At 35.5% G+C, this 19,854-nt stretch overlaps 1 protein-coding gene across 5 annotated transcripts in view; it reads left to right on the forward strand.

The window, feature by feature from the left end:
- LOC135218287 (uncharacterized) overlaps window positions 1-19,605 on the forward strand; it is a 49,669-nt gene extending 30,064 nt beyond the window's left edge. For all 5 annotated transcript variants that reach the window (XM_064254496.1, XM_064254500.1, XM_064254497.1 and 2 more), the window contains exons 8-11: window positions 13,856-14,056; window positions 14,235-14,330; window positions 14,980-15,198; window positions 16,541-19,605. In XM_064254496.1, coding sequence (XP_064110566.1) covers window positions 13,856-14,056; window positions 14,235-14,330; window positions 14,980-15,198; window positions 16,541-16,572 — 548 coding nt within the window. In that variant the 3' untranslated portion in view covers window positions 16,573-19,605. The remainder of the gene's footprint in view (window positions 1-13,855; window positions 14,057-14,234; window positions 14,331-14,979; window positions 15,199-16,540) is intronic.
- The last annotated feature ends 249 nt before the right edge of the window (window positions 19,606-19,854 follow it).

The following is a 19,854-nucleotide window of genomic DNA, read 5'->3' on the forward strand; positions in this document are numbered from 1 at the left end:
TGTAAACGTGGCAAAAATGAAGGATATAGTCTTTCTCGTCATCAACTTGGAATCTTTCATAACTGCCCACTCTGTAAGTAAGGGTTTGAATATCCGAACAGATCAACATAGATATTTAGTTAGAAGTAGCCAAAAGAATCATTTACCCTCTTGTACACCGAAGTGAAAATCCTCTTAGACTATGGGGCTGAAGTCTGACGCCACGTTATCGTTATCGTGGAAACCACCAACTCGGTAAACACATCCTGATGCTCTTTGACAACAACAATGATAAACGACATTCTGCCCACACAGTGTTTTGGAGCCTTTCATTGGGGTTCACTCCTTTTCTCCTGGCTGCAGTCACAAAGCTTAATTAAGCATGAAATTGCGTGCATTCCATAAAGGTAAGAACATCTTCCACTTTAATAATCTGCTTACAAGACATTTTGATCATATATTCAAGAAGTGATTGGACACAAGAAATGACAGAAAAGGCTCGTTGAAAAATACCAAAAAAGAGAAAACGAGTCTCTCTCTCTCTCTCTCTCTCTCTCTCTCTCTCTCTCTCTCTCTCTCTCTCTCTCTCTCTCTCTGTGGTTTAGTGTTGCCTTGAAAGCATTGACGCCTGTGTTTACTCTTACTAGTGAAGAAATTTAATGATGGAGAGCAGTTCAGTAAGGAACCAGAAATATTGATATCAACTAAAACTGAGAAAAGGAACCTCAAAGGGAATCAAGTAGATAAAAAATCTAAATGATCAAAATAAACTAGAATAACAAAAACTAAACCAGTGGATTCATTTGTTTTCAGTAGCATTGTGTTGGAATGCGCAAATCTACAGTATAACGATATATGAACTGGAATTGGCCTGTACAAAGATATTAAACCCTAGTTTTATTATATGAAAATGAAGCCAGATTAGTCAGTGGAATGACTAATAAGATATAAGCTTCGTTGATCAGCCTTCCGAATGAGTAGCTTTGATGGGAAAACTGACAAAAGGTTCAACGTGATAGACAAGGCCAAGATTATGCTTTTGTGATCCTCTCCTGGAAAGATCCTCCCTGGTGAGGGCAGACACACGAACTTGGTCAAGGAAAATCGCTGACTGCAAATACTGCTATTGGCTAGGCGTCATTGTTACCTTTTTCTGATATGTACTTGCATATGTATATATATATATATATATATATATATATATATATATATATATATATATATATATATATATATATATATATATATATATATATATATATATATATATATATATATATATATATATATATGTGTGTGTGTGTGCGTATACATACATACATTCATACGTACATACAAACATAAAACACACACACACACACACACATATATATGTATATATATATATATATATATATATATATATATATATATATATATATAAAACTCAAATTTCCGGAGCAACAGCTCGAAGAACAATCCAAGGTGGGTCAGGGAAAGGCACTATCCATATGCATTATATTAAAATGTATGCCGTTTCACAACTCCACATAGTTTCATTTTCTAGGCTGTAAACAAGCGAACATGGCAATCAATAAACTAATAAAATCCGAATTACGTATTATGATTAAATTAAAACATTCAGAATATAATTGCTAGCACATTTACTTAAAAAAACAAGCAAATGGCTGGTAACAACCTACCCCAGGAGGAAGTTAAAAACAAACTACTGTACTCGTATAGTTACAACGAGAGAGAGAAAAAAAAACAATAACAAACTCACAGACAGAGAAAATCAGCTCAACAAGACAATAAACAATTGTGTGGATGACGTTTGGGAGTGTAACGGTGGTACGATCAATTTGATAATAATGGATTCCAGTATTGTCGTTTCTTTTTGTACCTGTCCTACTATCGAAAAATCTTTATTTTTGTATGGTTTCTAATATTAAATTGTTTACATCCAACGTTATATATAAGAACAAGTGCCCCAGATGTAGTCAGGGGATCTATGTCGGATGTACGAAGAGGCTGTTGCGAGAGCGCATTGATACTCACAGAAGGGTCAGCTTCAGAACTGGGAGCAGATTGTCTACCCCTGAACAATCTAATATTAGAAACCATACAAAAATATGTAAAACTTTTATGGACAATAAAGATTTTTCGATAGTAGGACAGGTACATTAAGAAACGACAATACTGGAATCCATTATTATCAAATTGACCGTACCACCGTTACACTCCCAAACGTCATCCACACAATTGTTTATTGTCTTGTTGAGCTGATTTTCTCTGTCTGTGAGTTTGTTATTGTTTTTTTTTCTCTCTCTCGTTGTAACTATACGAGTACAGTAGTTTGTTTTTAACTTCCTCCTGGGTAGGTTGTCACCAGCCATTTGCTTGTTTTTTTAAGTAAATGTGTTAGCAATTATATTCTGAATGTTTTAATTTAATCATAATATGTAATTCGGATTTTATTAGTTCATTGATTGTCAGGTTCGCTTGTTTGCAGCCTAGAAAATGCAACTATGTTAAGTTGTGAAACGTCGGCACATATTTTAATAAAATGCATATGGATAGTGCATTTCCCTGCCCCCCTTGGATATATATATATATATATATATATATATATATATAATATATATATATTGTTACGAAGTGCCAAGTATCTGGTTACCATTTATCAATTATTACCTCACAAACGCCAGACACCTGAACCCTCATAACACGTTTAAACGACTGAATACACTAAAGGCAACAGTGATCCCTTAACACTTACCAGTATTGCAGAAATCAGACTAAGTTCATCAAAACAGGTGTGAGGTAATCTTGTAAGTAATTAAATTAATCAAAGGGCATCACTCCATCAACAACTTTCAAACTCTAAGTATTTCCCTGATTTCAGAAGTCTAAGTACTTCCCTGGTTCTAAGTCACTTCAATTAAATTGAAGGAAAGCAAATCAATTACCACTCTATGTTTCTACCTAACATGAATATAATCATAATTAAATTAAATATATACTGGTGTAAGATAAAGAAAACACTTATAAAATTTTAAATACAAAAATTTATTATTAAATTCAAAATTTATAAGTGAAATTCACATCAGGGAAAATTACTGTTACTTGAAAACAAAGTAAAGTTTAATTAATTCTTAAATCAAATTAAGTAAAATTAAATCAAAATTATTTTATCACAAAATTCAAGAAAATTAACTCAATCAAACTTCAAAAGTGTTAGGCAATAACTGAAAATTTGAAATTAATTCACAAGTGCTAAACAACATAAAAAACTTGAAAAGAATTCTAAGTAAATGCAAATCAATTCACAATGTTAAATTTAATTAATGTGCAATGATAAAGCAAATGAAAATAACTAAGTCAATTAAATTGTGAATGCAAATGAAAATATAAAACAAAAAGACACACTTCAATAAGAAAATGAATAAGTGCACAAACAATGGAACAGACACAAACACAAAAAATATCAGCAATGTGTAAAAGTGTGAATCTTTTTCATTCAAAAATACTAACCAACAGTTTTTACCAAACCTTCGTAACAGACAACAGTTCCTATCAATTATTAGTTAAACACACTCCCTATCCATTATTAGTTATTCACTGTTCCTAACAATTATTAGTTGCAACTAATAAAAATATACAACACTTTACCTCGGTATACCAGTTTCTTTCTCTTTTGCTGCAGCTTGTATATTACACTTTCACAAAAACAAGGCGCCGTTACGAAATGTTTGTTCAGATTCCCACAAAAAGAAACTAAATAACAACTAAATAAATTCTAAGAAATAAATCAAATAATACGAAATTCTCACAAGTTTATTTGAGTGACCAAATTTACGTTACGTTAAAATAATCTCGATGTCGAGTGAGAGAGAGAGAGAGCGAGAGAGAGAGAGAGAGAGAGGGAGATCTAACTGCCTCGAGGTCTTAAGATCGAATGAATATCTCTTCCTTTATGGAAATTCGACTAGGCAGATGACACAAACGTATTTGTCACGAATGCTTCCAGAAAGTTCTGAAATCTGATGCAATCTTACATACAAAAAGTGCAACATCCACGTGGGACTTGGCAAATATATACACGTACAAGACAAGACTGCTCAACAGATACGTACCCGATTGAAATGGAGGGTAAACGATAATTAAGATTGACATGTTTTTTATGACAACGAGCTCGCTATCAAACGCGCTGACAGAGCAGGGAAGCAAACGGATCTCGCAGACTCTAAGTTTTTAAAGTGCTGACATAAAAGTTAAACATTTGCAGCTTTGAAAAAGACAAGGATCTCTCTCTTTACGTTATATATATTCTTTTACAAGACGTTAATGCGAAATCTGAACACACATTCTAAAACATCCTATTCTAAGCTATCTAGGAATCTGAAAAAAAATGTTACACAATCTACAAGACATTTCAAAAGGGGAAACCCATGCATTTTGAAAGTAGCAATATATAATATACCTCCCCCCAGAAGATTTTTTATCACGGTGTTTGAATCCAACCGATTCGCAACGAGATAAATAATCAGCAACTACATTGTTTTTTGCCACTAATGTGCTGCACTCTTAATTATACTGTTGCAGGCACAAAGACCACCTGGTCAGTCTTTGATTATGGTTTTTCATTTTCTGGATAAATGATAGTGGATGTGATCGGAAAACACTAAAATTTCTTCATTCCTAGGTCTATTCACATACACTTCAAATTTTTCAATGCAGTGATTAAGGCTAAAGTTTCCTTTTCAATTGTCGAATATACTTTCATGATGTTTTTTCAATTTTGTAGACATGAAGCATACAGGATGGTAGATATTATTTTTCATCTTCTTGAAGTAGAAACAGCTCCCAACACCACAGTCTGAGGCATCAACTTGTATCACAAATTTCTTGTCGAAGTCTGGAGCTTGAAGTACTGGTCTTGAAGTTAAATGGCTTTTACCTTCTCAAAGGATTCTTGACACTCTGGAGTCCAAATAAAACTTAGCTTTTTGGGACTAGTTGAAGTCTTGTCAAGGGAGCTACTACAGCTGAGAAATTTGGGCAAAACGACGATAGAAACCAGCCATGCCTAAAAATCTCGGTAGCTGTTTCCTGGTAGTAGGTGGGGTAGCCTTACGGATACCTTCTACATTAGCATTTACTGAGCAAGAAGGCCTTTCCCAACTTCAACCCAAGATACTGTACAGTTGCCTTTCCAAACTCACTCTTCTCTAAGTTGATTGTTTAATCCTGCTTCTTGTAGTTTCTTGAAAACTTTCTTCAGAATCTTCAGATGTTCTTCCCACGTTTGTAGAGTAAATCACGATGTCATCTAGGTATACACCTACTCCTTCTATTGATCCTAACAGTTGATCCATCACTCGTTGAAATGTTGCGGGTGCATTCATCAGACCAAACGGCAGAACAGTATACTGATATAGTCCAAAAGGAGTAATAAAAGCTGACAGCAGCTTCGCATTCTCATCTAAGGGAATTTGATAATATCCTTTCAACAAGTCTATCTTGGAAACAAACTTGGCTTGCCCAATATTATCAAGTAACTGATCTATAAGAGGCAAAGGATAATATCAGCCACACTGATAGAATTCAGCTTCCTATAATCAGTACACATCCTAAATGAACCATCTGGTTTCTTCACCAACACACATGGAGAACTGAAGTGACTTGAACTGGGTTCTGCTAATCCATGTTGCAGCAAATATTCAACTTCTTTCTTCAAAACATCTCGATGATACGGTGATAAGCGATAGGCTCTTTGCTTGAAAGGTTTTCCATCTTCTTGAATCTTGATTTCATGCTTGGTCAGATCAGTACGTCTAGGCACATCTGAAAAAATTTCTGGAAAACTTCTAATTACGTCACTTAAGTCTTCACCTTGTTCAACACCTCAGATGTTTCAGTTTATCCTCCAAATTTTCCAAAATTGAAGAATTATTCATCTTGCTTGCAGCTCCAATTCGTAGCCATCATCGTCTTCTGTAGATAAAGTTGTCTGGGTTACTGACACAGTTTCAGTTTTAGTTTCTGAGAAATAAGGTTTCAAGAGGTTCACATGTATCTTCCTTTGTTTTCTTCTTCTTTCTGGTGTATCAATCACATAAGTTCTATCACTTAACTTCTGAATTATCTTGTAAGGACCTTGAAATTTATTAGTGAGGGGAAATCTCTTGACAGGTAAGAACACTAACACTTGTTGACCAACACTAAAAACTTCTCAGCTTAGTCTTAGCATCAAATCTCACTTTTCATTTTTATATTGACTCATTTTCAAGTTTTCGAAGAGATTTTCTAATCTCTTTCAACCTCTTCCTTAAGTTCTTCACATACTCTGCTTGGCTTTTCTCTTGATTTTCTTCCCTTATTTTCTGCAAGAATCTTCCAACGGTCCTCTCACTTCTCTTCCAAAAATCATCTCATTAGGTGAACATCCCATACTTTCTTGATAAGCATTCCTAACTTCAACACATTAATGGTAAACCAGCATCCCATTCTCTTCCTGACTCAGAAAAAAAAAACAATACTTTGTCAGCATACTTTTCAATGTCTGGTGGAACCTTTCCAAGGCACCTTGAGTTTCTGGATGATAAGCGGTTGATAACTGTTGTTTCACCCCTAACAAATTCATCACTCCTGGAACAACTTGGAAGTAAAGTTCGTTCCTCTATCACTTTGTACAATTTCTGGTATACCACTTTGAGAAAAACTCCACAAGTTTCTCAGCAACTACCTTGGCAGATATGTTTCTAACAGGGATTGCTTCTGGATACCTTGTCACTGGACACATTAATGTCAACAAATACTCATTTCCTTTCTTTGTCTTCGGCAATGGTCCAACCATATCAATAATCACTTTGCTAAAGGGTTCTCCTCTAACTTCTATAGGTTGTAGGGGGGCTTTCTTGATGGTTTCATTCGGTTTTCCAGCTATCTGGCAGTATGACACTCACAACAGAACTGCTAACATCTCTGTGAAGTCCAGGCCAGAAAAAATATTTCATGATCTTCTCCACAGTCTTCCTGATTCCCATATGTCCAGACTCATAGGGGAGCTACTGCAACCACTTGCTTTCTCAATGGATATGGGAATCAAAATTTGATGATATTCGCCCCATACAGCATCTCCTGGTATATCTGTAGGTCTATACTTCCTCATCAGTAACCTTCCTTCAGATAGTAACAGGTAGGAGTTTGTTGCATCTCTTCTCAATCAACAACTCTGAAGAACAAATCAGTTAACGATGCATCCTTCTTCTGCAAGTCCATCAGCTTCTCTCTTGTCACTTGACCAACTTCAAGGGTTGAATTCTCAATATCTGCTAACTCAGCTACTGTAGTTTCACTACTGTCTTCAGCAACACTTTGACTACTCGGAGTCTCTTCAGGAACATCAGGTTCTTCTTCTTCTTTGTCGTCGTCTTCTTCTTCATCTTCTTGGGAAATCTCTTCTTGGTCAGCACTATGGGAAACTTCACTTCCCTGGAATAATTCTTCTAAGCACAAAGATCCTTCACTTGATCCTTCTTGGGTGTGTAAATCCTCAGTTTCTTCACTTACAGTCATAGTCCTCTTCATACTTCTGGTAGTTACACAACTAGGAAACAGGTTGGTGGGGGTTTATTCTTCTCCAACTCTTCTGTAGGACTAATCCTCAATGGTTTGTCTGTCACTACAGGACAAGGAATAAATGGCACACCACCAACTTCATTCCCCAACAGAACATGTATACCTTCCACAGCCAGTGAGTCCTTTACAGCAAAATCAACATTCCCTGTCACCAATTCACATGACAGGTGTAAGCGGCATATAGGAGTTACTTCCTCTCCTCCTATACCCTTCAAAATAACTGAATCTCCTGTGAGACTCTTCTCCAACTGAGGGTGAGAACCACGTACTACCACACTATGGTTACTCCCTGTATCACATAATATCTTGACTGGTACCTGCATACTTCCTTCTTGAGTTGACAGCATACCCTCATAGATATATGGGCTTAAAAGCCTCCACACTGCTTAGCCACTCACTGCTTGAGGTAAAAAAACATTTCCACTGGTTGCTAAACATTTCAGCTTGTTTAGTTTCATTCTTCTCTGGAGTCTGATTCTTTCCCACACTGCTCTTCGTAGTTTGTTTCACAACTTGACTAACTGGTTTTGACTGCTGTTGATTCCGGTAACACTCTTGACTGTAGTGTCCTACTCTTCCACACTTGAAACAGACAACATTAGGTTTCTGTAACTGTCTTGAAAACTGGATGAGGATTTCACATTAATTTGCTGAGCTGTATTTCCTTGTGTACTCTTAGTAGTATCACTTGAAGGTTTCCCATTAAATTTGTTCCTGTTATTTGGATAAGACTTAAAACCTGGGCGTAGTTGACTCTGGTACTTGACATTGTAATTACGTTTGCTACTGATTATATTGTAATCTTCACTAAGTGTAGCGGCTTTGTCAAGTTTCTTCACTTCTCTCTCTCTTAAATAGGCTCTTATATGTTTCAGGAATTCCCTTAAGATACTGTTCAAGAACAAGTAACTCTCTAACTCATCAAAAGTTTTAACTTTAGCAGCTTCTACCCAACGTTTGAAACACCTTCTCACTTTGTAAGCATAATCTAAGAAGGTTCCCTTCTCATCTTTTCTTAAATTTCTGAATCTCTCATTGTAGTACTCTGGGGTCATCTGGTAAACTTGTAGCACACTGTGTTTAAGTACCTTGTAGTCTTTACACTGATCAGCTGTTAAGGCTAGATAAGCACTTCTCCCTTTAACCAATCAAGACACTTTGTAGCAAAAACTGACATTTATCCTCTGGCCATCCCATACCTGAAGCCACTTTTCTCAAAGTGATCAAAAACTCATCTGGAGCTTCTTCAGTAAACTTAGGGATTAACTTCTGTACTCTCACTACATCAAATACAGGGTCTTGATTACCTTGGTTAGGGTTAGACGGTGTTACAGGTAATGTGGATCTAGCTCTTATTAATTCCATTTCCCTTTCATGTCTTGCGATTTCTCTTTCCTCTTTTATTCTTTCTCTTTCCTCTCTGCTGCTTTTTCTTCTTCTCTTTCTCTCTTTCTTGTTTTTCCCTGTCTATTCTTTCTCTTTCAGCTTGCATTCTCTCTTTTTCAGCAAGCATTTTTAGCTTAATCAAATTCTCGTTCTGCTTCAATGCGTCTAAGCTCTAACTCTGCATCACTTTTCTCTTTCTTTTCTGCTTGCTTATTTATGAGATCAGCACGTGCTACATTCAACAACTCTTGAGCCAATTCTAACTCATCTTCATCAGTTATTCTACCAGAGTTTATCAATGATTCCATAGCAATACATCTTATTTGTGCCTTTACCATACTAGTAGACACATAACCACCCCATGCTGTTCTGCTAAAGCGCTCCACTGTGCTCTAGACAGAGTGGTTTCAGACAAAACTTGGACGGAAGGAGCTGCTAAAAATTCCTGAACATTGAACTGAGCCATTTTCCTCTAAGTTATCAATTTACAATTCAATACAATAAATGCAAAACAAAATTATATGGTCACTCTCCTAACAAAATATATTCCTAACACCACCAGTATATTCTAGAGTGATAATGAAATCTGCTTTCCCGGGTCTCTGGGCACCATTAAACAATGTTACGAAGTGCCAAGTATCTGGTTACCATTTATCAATTATTACCTCACAAACGCCAGACACCTGAACCCTCATAACACGTTTAAACGACTGAATACACTAAAGGCAACAGTGATCCCTTAACACTTACCAGTATTGCAGAAAATCAGACTAAGTTCATCAAAACAGGTGTGAGGTAATCTTGTAAGTAATTAAATTAATCAAGGGCCATCACTCCATCAACAACTTTCAAACTCTAAGTATTTCCCTGATTCAGAAGTCTAAGTACTTCCCTGGTTCTAAGTCACTTCAATTAAATTGAAGGAAAGCAAATCAATTACCACTCTATGTTTCTACCTAACATGAATATAATCATAAATTAAATATATTATTTTTACTGGTTGTAAGATAAAGAAAACACTTATAAAAATTTTAAATACAAAAATTTATTATTAATTCAAAATTTATAAGTGAAAATTCACATATCAGGGAAAATTACTGTTACTTGAAAACAAAGTAAAGTTTAATTAATTCTTAAATCAAATTAAGTAAAAATTAAATCAAAATTATTTTATCACAAAATTCAAGAAAATTAACTCAATCAAAATTCAAAAGTGTTAGGCAATAACTGAAAATTTGAAATTAATTCACAAGTGCTAAACAACAATAAAACTTGAAAAGAATTCTAAGTAAATGCAAATCCATTCACAAGTGTTAAATTTAATTAAATGTGCAATGATAAACGCATGAAAATACTAAGTCAATTAAATTGTGAATGCAAATGAAAATATAAAACAAAAAGACACACTTCAATAAGAAAATGAATAAGTGCACAAACAATGGAACAGACACACACAAAAATATCAGCAATGTGTAAAAGTGTGAATCTTTTTTCATTCAAAAATACTAACCAACAGTTTTTACCAAACCTTCGTAACAGACAACAGTTCCTATCAATTATTAGTTAAACACACTCCCTATCCATTATTAGTTATTCACTGTTCCTAACAATTATTAGTTGCAACTAATAAAAATATACAACACTTTACCTCGTATACCAGTTTCTTTCTCTTTTGCTGCAGCTTGTATATTACACTTTCACAAAAACAAGGCGCCGTTACGAAATGTTTGTTCAGATTCCACAAAAGAAACTAAATAACACTAAATAAATTCTAAGAAATTATCAAATATAGAATTCTCACAAGTTATGAGTGACCAATTTACGTTACGTTAAAATAATCTCGATGTCGAGTGAGAGAGAGAGAGAGCGAGAGAGAGAGAGAGAGAGAGAGAGAGCGAGAGAGAGAGAGAGAGAGAGAGAGAGAGGGAGATCTAACTGCCTCGAGGTCTTAAGATCGAATGAATATCTCTTCCTTTATGGAAATTCGACTAGGCAGATGACACAAACGTATTTGTCACGAATGCTTCCAGAAAGTTCTGAAATCTGATGCAATCTTACATACAAAAAGGTGCAGAACATCCACGTGGGACTTGGCAAATACATACACATACAAGACAAGACTGCTCAACAGATACGTACCCGATTGAAACAAAGGGAGGGGTAAACGATAATTAAAGATTGACATGTTTTTGAGACAACGAGCTCGCTATCAAACGCGCTGACAGAGCAGGGAAGCAAACGGATCTCGCAGACTCTAATTTTAAAGTGCTGACATAAAAGTTAAACATTTGCAGCTTTGAAAAGACAAGGATCTCTCTCTTTATGTTATATATATATTCTTTTACAAGACGTTAATGCGAAATCTGAACACACATTCTAAAACAATCTATTCTAAGCTATCTAGGAATCTGAAAAAATGTTACACAATCTACAAGACATTTCAAAGAGGGGAAACATGCATTTTGAAAGTAGCAATATATAATAATATATATATAATATATATATACTATATATATATATATTAGTATATATATATATATAGAATATTGTTATATGTGTGTTTTAGTAATATATGCATAAATAATACACATAAACCAACTTTATATGACGCTATCAACTACGACTAATTTAGAAAATGTTTACACGCATTATGGTTACATTTTGCCTTATTTTATTTACTTTGCGACAATAGATATATTGTTGAAAATATTCAGTATAGTTGTCACTTTTCATAAGATAACACTGTGAAACCATGCTCATGGGAAATTGTCCTCACTAGAGTAGCAATGTTGTTAATAGAATGCCACACATGAATTGCGGTTCTTTTATTCGGACCAGTAAATATAGAATTCAGTGTCTGAATAAATCAACACAAATATTTACTTACAGCTGGCTAAAAAGAATAATGCTCTTTCTGTGTAACCATGCAAATAATCACAGAGCACTGATTCGTCCAATAGGAGTATAATTACAACATGTAAGAATATTGTCAAGAAATATCCTTGACTCTGCATTACTCAACTAACAGACCAAATTGATATTAATGTTAGTCTATGTCTGCGCGCTCTGCACTCCATTCTTCGTTCTACACAATATGTGAGGTAGTTCAAAAGAGAAACCAAAGAATAGAATCTCTCGTCCTTGTTCAGGTTTTTTTGCCTCTCGTTGCATTAGGTACCTGAGCTCGTTCATTAAAATTCCTAACACCTGATCTCACCCGAAGGCTACATAAAATGTAATGACTTTTGTATGCATTCAAATGATTACTTACACTTTCAATCTTAGTTGTTGTTGTTGATAAGACTGAGTCGTCGTCACGGTGTTCGTTTGTTCCAATTGATGTAGCTTGCCTGAAAATGTGATAGGGTACAGGTCAAAGCCTTTGAACTCCATTGTTTCACTTTTCTTGTGCCATATGTTCTCTTATTATATATATATATATATATATATATATATATATATATATATATATATATCATATATATAGTAATAAAAGGCCCATTAATACACTCTAGTCTAAAGCTAAGGACTATATTTCGGTGGACTGATTTCCACCGAAATATGGTCCTAGCATTACACCAGAGTGTTTTAGAGGGCCTTTTATACTTGAGACGTATCCTGTTTAACAGGAAATATATATATATATATATATATATATATATATATTCTTCATCGCTGGTGGGCTAATCCTCGATGAAATAGGTACGGGGATACGGAAGGACATGGCACATTACATGATTCTTTATTGCTAGCGACGTTTCGAGACAAAGTCCCATCTTCAGGCTAAAGGCAGAAATAAATCATTACACCATTACCAAACAATTAGGAATGTTAACGTAAAATTATTATAAATTAAAGTATTTCTAAGTAAAATTACGAATTAAAAAATCTCAAAGAATGAGTATTACATCAATACATAACATATTCAAGAAAAGGAAATGTAAAATCATAAAAAAATAATATTTCCAAGTAAAATTACGAATAAAAACGTTAAAACAGATATTGATATATAAATATTAAAAATATTAAAATGAGGAAAATACCTTGCTCAAGCAGAGTCCCGCTGTTTCCGTGTCAGGACGTGGAAAAAAAGTCAAGAAGAGGCAAAGAACAAAGTGACGTGTCTTTATGCTATATACTACCTCAGTACCTTTGTATATAGCATAAAGACACGTCACTTTGTTCTTTGCCTCTTCTTGACTTTTTTTCCACCGTCCTGACACGGAACAGCGGGACTCTGCTTGAGCAAGGTATTTTCCTCATTTTTAAATATTTTTTATTTATATATACATATATTCTGTTTAACGTTTTTATTCGTAATTTTACTTGGAAATATTTATTTTTTTATGATTTTACATTCCTTTTCTTGAATATGTTATGTATTGATGTAATACTCATTCTTTGAGATTTTTTAATTCGTAATTTTACTTAGAAATACTTTAATTTATAATAATTTTACGTTAACATTCCTAATTGTTTGGTAATGGTGTAATATTTATTTCTTGCCTTTAGCCTGAAGATGGGACTTTGTCTCGAAACGTCGCTAGCAATAAAGAATCATGTAATGTGCCATGTCCTTCCGTATCCCCGTACCTATAATATATATATATATATATATATATATATATATATATATATATACTGTATTATTAATATGTATGTATGTAAACACACATATAAATCAAAGCATCAATACAATTCCTTGGAATAGGAGGTCTCTAAGTTTAATCCCGACGGCTTTTGCTTGAGAATTCTCTGAGCTGAACACAATTGTTATGAGATGAGATAAAGCTGAATGGATGGTTTTCAGTATGTTAGGCCCAACTACTTTTAGTGTTCGCCGTGTGAATCTTCCTTTTCCCAACAGGTGTTGACCCGGAATGTGATGAGAAGTGTGAAAATGGCGGAGTGTGCGATGTGGGTCGCAAATGCCAGTGCCCTGAGGGGTATATGGGACCTTATTGTAACACAGCACTTTGTTACCCCCAGTGTATGAATGGGGGCACTTGCACGACTCCCGGGCGATGCACGTGTCCTCCCGGGTATCAGGGGCGTCACTGTGAAGGAGGTGAGTTTTCCTTTTTCTTTATTCCTTCCTTCCTTTCATTTTCTTTTTCTTTTCAAAGTATGTGCTAAAGTGACTCCCAAAGAACTCTATCATTATTCAGTCCTTCAGTCATATTTTGTTTCTTATCAGTGTTTTGCTAACGATTATAAGAATGTTGAAGCTACTCTTCCCATGGCAGGTATATGTCGTGAAAAATGTGAAAACGGAGGAAAGTGTATCCAGAAAGACACGTGTGCCTGCCCAAGGGGTTACTATGGAAACCGGTGTGAATTCAGTAAGTGACAAAAATGAATTTTTATTACAAATCAACAGTTTGTGAATTCTATATCATCTTGGCTTCATTACTCTCCGCTTTAGGTATGAATCTGACAAAGAGTAGATTCATAGACAGATCTGGAGGTGATTAAAAGTTTTCCGCTGATAGGCTTTCAAGCTTCAGCTTTGTAAAAAACCAGGCAGTGCACAAAGCATTCGGCGTCATCCTTTGTCCACTGACAGGGGAGAGTTGGGCTTTCATGTAAAATATTGTTGTAGTTTGCTCTAAATTAAAATTTTGTCATCTTTTGCTTCTGATGACAAGCAAATACAATCTATCGAGAAGAAGGGTAAAGAACTTCCTTTGTGCCGGCACCTCTCATGATTTTCTGTGTTTTTTTGTGCATACAGACTGCAGTAAACAGTGAAGAGGTACTACAGTTCTTAATTGCTGCACATATATTTCAATCCCACATTTTCCACTGGGTAAAATATTACACCTGTGCAAGTTAAAAATACCTGAATGACTATTTCAGAAACCTTAGTGGAAAAACTGTGATATAAGCATTGATCATCAGATCATTACACATTACATAGTTGTCTCGAAATTTTGTCCAAAATCATGCGTTCAGCATCAGCTTCCATTTAACCACGAATTCCATCATCAGGTAAATGTGTCATTCCCTGCATCAACGGAGGTCGATGCCGAAATGTCAACAAATGCAGGTGTCCTCGAGGCTTTGCTGGAGACCATTGTGAAGTCGTCACTGGGCACAACATTGGTGCCTTGTCTCTCATTCGTTGCTCCAGGAAATGTCGTCATGGATCCTGTAGTGGCACGAACTGCATCTGTAAAGAAGGCTTCACTGGGAAGTGGTGCAGAAGACGTGAGTTTACCTGTTACTTTTAATGAAATGATGCTGCTGCACAACAGTGTCTGCTCCTCGGCTCTATACCTTCGCATCTAACCGTCTCTGAAGTGTTCTTTACTAATTGATTTGTATTTAGAATTGAAACAGAACTTTCAGCAACATTGAAAGGTTATTAGTATGATTCATATAGACTGCACTGAAATTGGAAGTTAAAGAAAGAAAAGCTATTATATTTTGCTCCTAACCTATCTAAACCGCACAAGATATTCAATTTCAGAATAACCAAATTTCCTCGGTAATTGAAATTTTTCCTCGATCTATTTTAACCTTTAGACTATACCTCATATTACCAGCTCTTCAGAGGTAGTGAAAATATCGTTTTTACTTAATTACTTAATCGTCATTCGTTTTGCAGAGCAGTTATATGACTCAAAATCTCATAGTTTATTGTGTTTAATTTTTCATATTATCCCTTATTTTACAAATGTTTCTCCAGATTGTCACTTTACCTTTGTTATTTTGTCATCCATCCCCTAGCACAATCACACATACACATTTATATGTAACCTCGTGTGTACACACACACACACACACACACAGGTAGGCATTTATGTCTTTGAACCCGTCATGGACTGACTTGATGGCCTGGCCAGCGATGGCTGCCGACAAACATTCTTTTTTCTTGGCGCATGCAGTCGTCTTTCGTCTTTTATACATTGACAAGTGCACCAAAATTTGTAGCGAGGGTTGAATTGCTCAAGGTTAATTTCAGGATGCCCTTTATCATTTCAAAGCCTAATTGACGTATCACTAACTCATGAGAGAGACCTGCCACCTTTGGACATTGGAGGTTCCAAGCAAAGCCTGTCACGAGGTTTGAACGGTAGTTGCTGCGAGAACTCTTTTATCCAACATGACAGTTGGTGATCAATTTCTCTTAACTAAACAGCTCCAACTTTTATGGTTAGTTACATCTGTGGGCAGACTATATGCGCTTTGGTAGCATCTGCTGTTCTTCCATCCAAATGGGATTTTACACTTGGACTAGGAATCGTACTGTAATTCCTCAGTTTGAATAAAGTTCGTTGGTTTTTAAATGTGGCTTCAGTATACATCTTTCTTAGGGTATTGGTTCATATTTGCTCAGTGGCATCAAATGCACAGTCACGTCAACTCACTTGGGTCGAATGACCGCCTGTTAATCACAGCCTACAAAAGAAGCTCTTATTATGTATATCTCAAAAAATTGGATTACCTCAAGAGTGAATAAATATTTACTTCCGTTTACGATCTCAAACTGTAATTTTGTTTTAATGTCCTACAACAGGTCAGAAATTGACGAATTCTTACTTTTCAGGTGGAAATTCACGAAAGCGAGTCTGGATGTAAGAAGGAAGGCTCCAGAAACCTGGCCTCGTCCCTTCCCGGCTCCCGCTCGCCCTGCCGACATTACGTACAAGTTGGTCGGCCCACTTCTATGAGGATCCTTTGCCCCAGCTGCAGTTATTGAGTAGAGCATACTTTCAATAACAATATCTTTATATGAACATTCTAAAGCACTTTGAGACTATAGCATATTCTATAATGAAAAAAGTATTTTCCTATAGAATGATCTTTCGTGAATATGTAAATGATAGTCATACTTTTTTTAGCTAAAATGTGAAATGTATTAAAGATAAACCTAAAACTTGTGCTTTTACAAAGTGCCATTTCATTAGCTATGTGATGAAAATTTGTGAACCTGTAACACTCTGCATAATCTCTTTATCTACAGAATAGTCTTTGCTTATCTTAATGTGACATATTTTAGTAAGCTTTAGAGGAAAGGTGCAGGGTTCGTAGTTGCGATGAAAGAAAGACTGCCAGCAAAGACTGCACAGAAACAGCCGAGTGAATTCAGCAGTTCTTTCACCAGACGCGTCTCTTTGATATATCGGTCGTGATGCCACAAACATTGAAAAAGTAATTAGCTCATCTTGAGCTGTTAAGATTTTGCTTTTGAATAGAAAGATGAAACAAAGATGAGTCGAGCATACCCACCATTGTTTTTGGGATCTTGACATCCAGGTTCGCATTACTGTCAGCCAATGAGATGTTATGTGCATGAAGAAGAAATGGGTGATCTAATAAATTTATTAGGATTCTGGAAGGTCCCGATGCAACGATTCTTGGTCAAAAAGGGAAAAGTAAACAGTGATGCCAGCATCCAGCGATAAGAGAATGTGTGCAAATAATTATAGAGGCGTTATGAGGAAACATCTTGATAAAAAAGGAAGATGAAAGTCTAACGTGAATTTTGTCCGTGATTTTAGGTTTTTGTTACCACTGTTTCACATATGCATATATAAACATATGCACTTTTAAATACATACCTTATGTGCACACAAAAGCATTGCAACTGAATTACAATATAAGATTCGGTGTTTTTCAAAGCTCTGGAGAAATTAGACATTAGGAACCTTAAGATTCAAGTTCTTCTACATCATTCCAGGTGATATGGCTGACAAATGGTCTTTCTTGGTATACGTCCATACTACTTAAAAGTTTTAAATTCTGACTATTTTTTAATGTGTTCTAGTCGGTGCTTGACGCAAGCAAAACGAATTGGTAATTTAAGGTACTGGAAAAAGTTTACGGTTAAGTTTCTGATAAATAAATATCGGCTTTCTCTGTGATTCTCGTAATGTCAAATACTAATGCGTTTTTGATTGAAAGGTCTTCTGAGGAACGTTTTGGTCATGCAGTTTTCAAATGAGGTTAACACAGCTGCTTATAATGTATGACAACTTTTGTGTAATGCTCTAGTGATTATGACCACGACTCGTGGCTTTCATAAACTTTACGGAATTGATGAAACTGCCCTCCTCAGCAGTGCTTCACCTCCAATGCCTTTCTGTTAAAAGTTGCAGCTGAGTTTTCATTGATTTTAAATGTGCTTCTCGGTAGGTTAAAATGATCTATGGCTTAACTACAGAAATGGAGGTTCGCTAGAGGCTAAATATTGGGATAGTTTCAGTTCCGGTATCCTAAGGTGTCAGAAAGGAGGGAAAACCGGCAATGGCGGGGTATTGTTAGCCGTGATTATGACAGTATTGCGATTTCTGTAGCTGACAATGACTGGTGATTGACAAGGAGACTGGAACTGAAATCCTTTCTCGCTTTCTTTTCAATTGAAAGATGAACTTAAGTTCAAATATATCTGTACTAAAAGTTGTAAAACAAATTATATTCTGTACTCTATTTATTCTGAAGTGTCAGTCTGTGTTGAGCATCAGGTAAATTGTTAACTTTGATATAAGGGGGAAATTGATCACTGGAGTTCATATTGCAGTTGTGCCAATGAATAGGACTTAGGTCTCAAGGGTGCTGAGGAGTTATGGGGCACTGTATCTACTACTTTGATTCGATTTTTTTTATTTTTTTATTTGGTTGCTTCAGTCGAACTGGTTTCCTTGATTTTGTATCTTTTATTATTATTATGATGATGATTATTATTATTATTATTATTATTATTATTATTATTATTATTATTATTATTATTATTATTATTATTATTATTATATGTAACAGAAATCTTTCAGGATAAAGGATTTATTGATACCCGCGAGACGGATGCTATTAATATATGTTTTACTTGGACTGTTTGTCATAACATTTTATATCAATAACAAATGAGAAAAAACGTTTATTTGTATTGATGACCGTAAAAATATGCTCACTTTCAGTAAAAATGTCGACAGACTAAAATAGTGGAGACTCTGGCTGTGAACTTCGGTTGCTCTTTGACAGGATGTAACAATTAGGAGGTGATCGAAATGAATTATTTCAGTCTAGAATCCAGTTTTTTTTTCTCTCTCTCTCTCTTTCTTTTAACCAGCATTTTGCGCAAAACAATCTTTTGTTAACCTCCATACCTTTAGGAATTTTCATGGATGCTTACTTGACAGTGTCAAAGTATAGAAAGTTAGCTGATTCATTGCTGGATTAGGAGCTTCTGTTGTTGATGAGACTCCGATTGCTTCGCTTTTCATCTCCCAGGACAGCGGGGATGACGGAGGACTTACTCGCCTTCTTGACATTTTCACTGAGCTTAAGGGAAACTCAGAGCTTGATGGCCTTCAATCTTTTCTTCTTCTTCTTCTTCTTTTTCGTGGCTTCTTCCATAGATGTGTCTGCTCATGTTGAAGAATAGTAACTTGATTATGACTATTTCATGGCATCTTTGAAATTTTGAAGAAGAGTGAGTTTTGACTCGACACCAAGTTTAATGTAGCTCTTGTTTTTATGACAGCACAGTTCAGAGAAATGCTGTTCTAGTTTTTAATGCTATGATTGTATCCTAAATAAATATGTAAAAGGCATAAATTCCCTTGATTCTGTGATTTTTATATAGTCAGAAGATAATAAATGGAATGTTATGGGTTTTATAGTGTTCTTTCCTCTTGCAAGTGTTGTTGTTGTAGCTTGTGACAAAAGCCATGTTTAGATGTCCTTTGCACGTGTCGGTGAAGCAATGATGCAGCAGCATCCTTCAGTAATTGACTCATGGGAGTCTGACGTACAGTATCGGTAAATACCTCTATCAGAGAGAGTCTTCAGCTTGCCTTGGACAGATGTTGCTTTTACATATTCCCCTGATGAACACAGTTAATTAAATGACTAGGCGTTTAC

Source organism: Macrobrachium nipponense, chromosome 9, assembly GCF_015104395.2.
Source record: "Macrobrachium nipponense isolate FS-2020 chromosome 9, ASM1510439v2, whole genome shotgun sequence".
NCBI lineage: Eukaryota > Metazoa > Arthropoda > Malacostraca > Decapoda > Palaemonidae > Macrobrachium > Macrobrachium nipponense.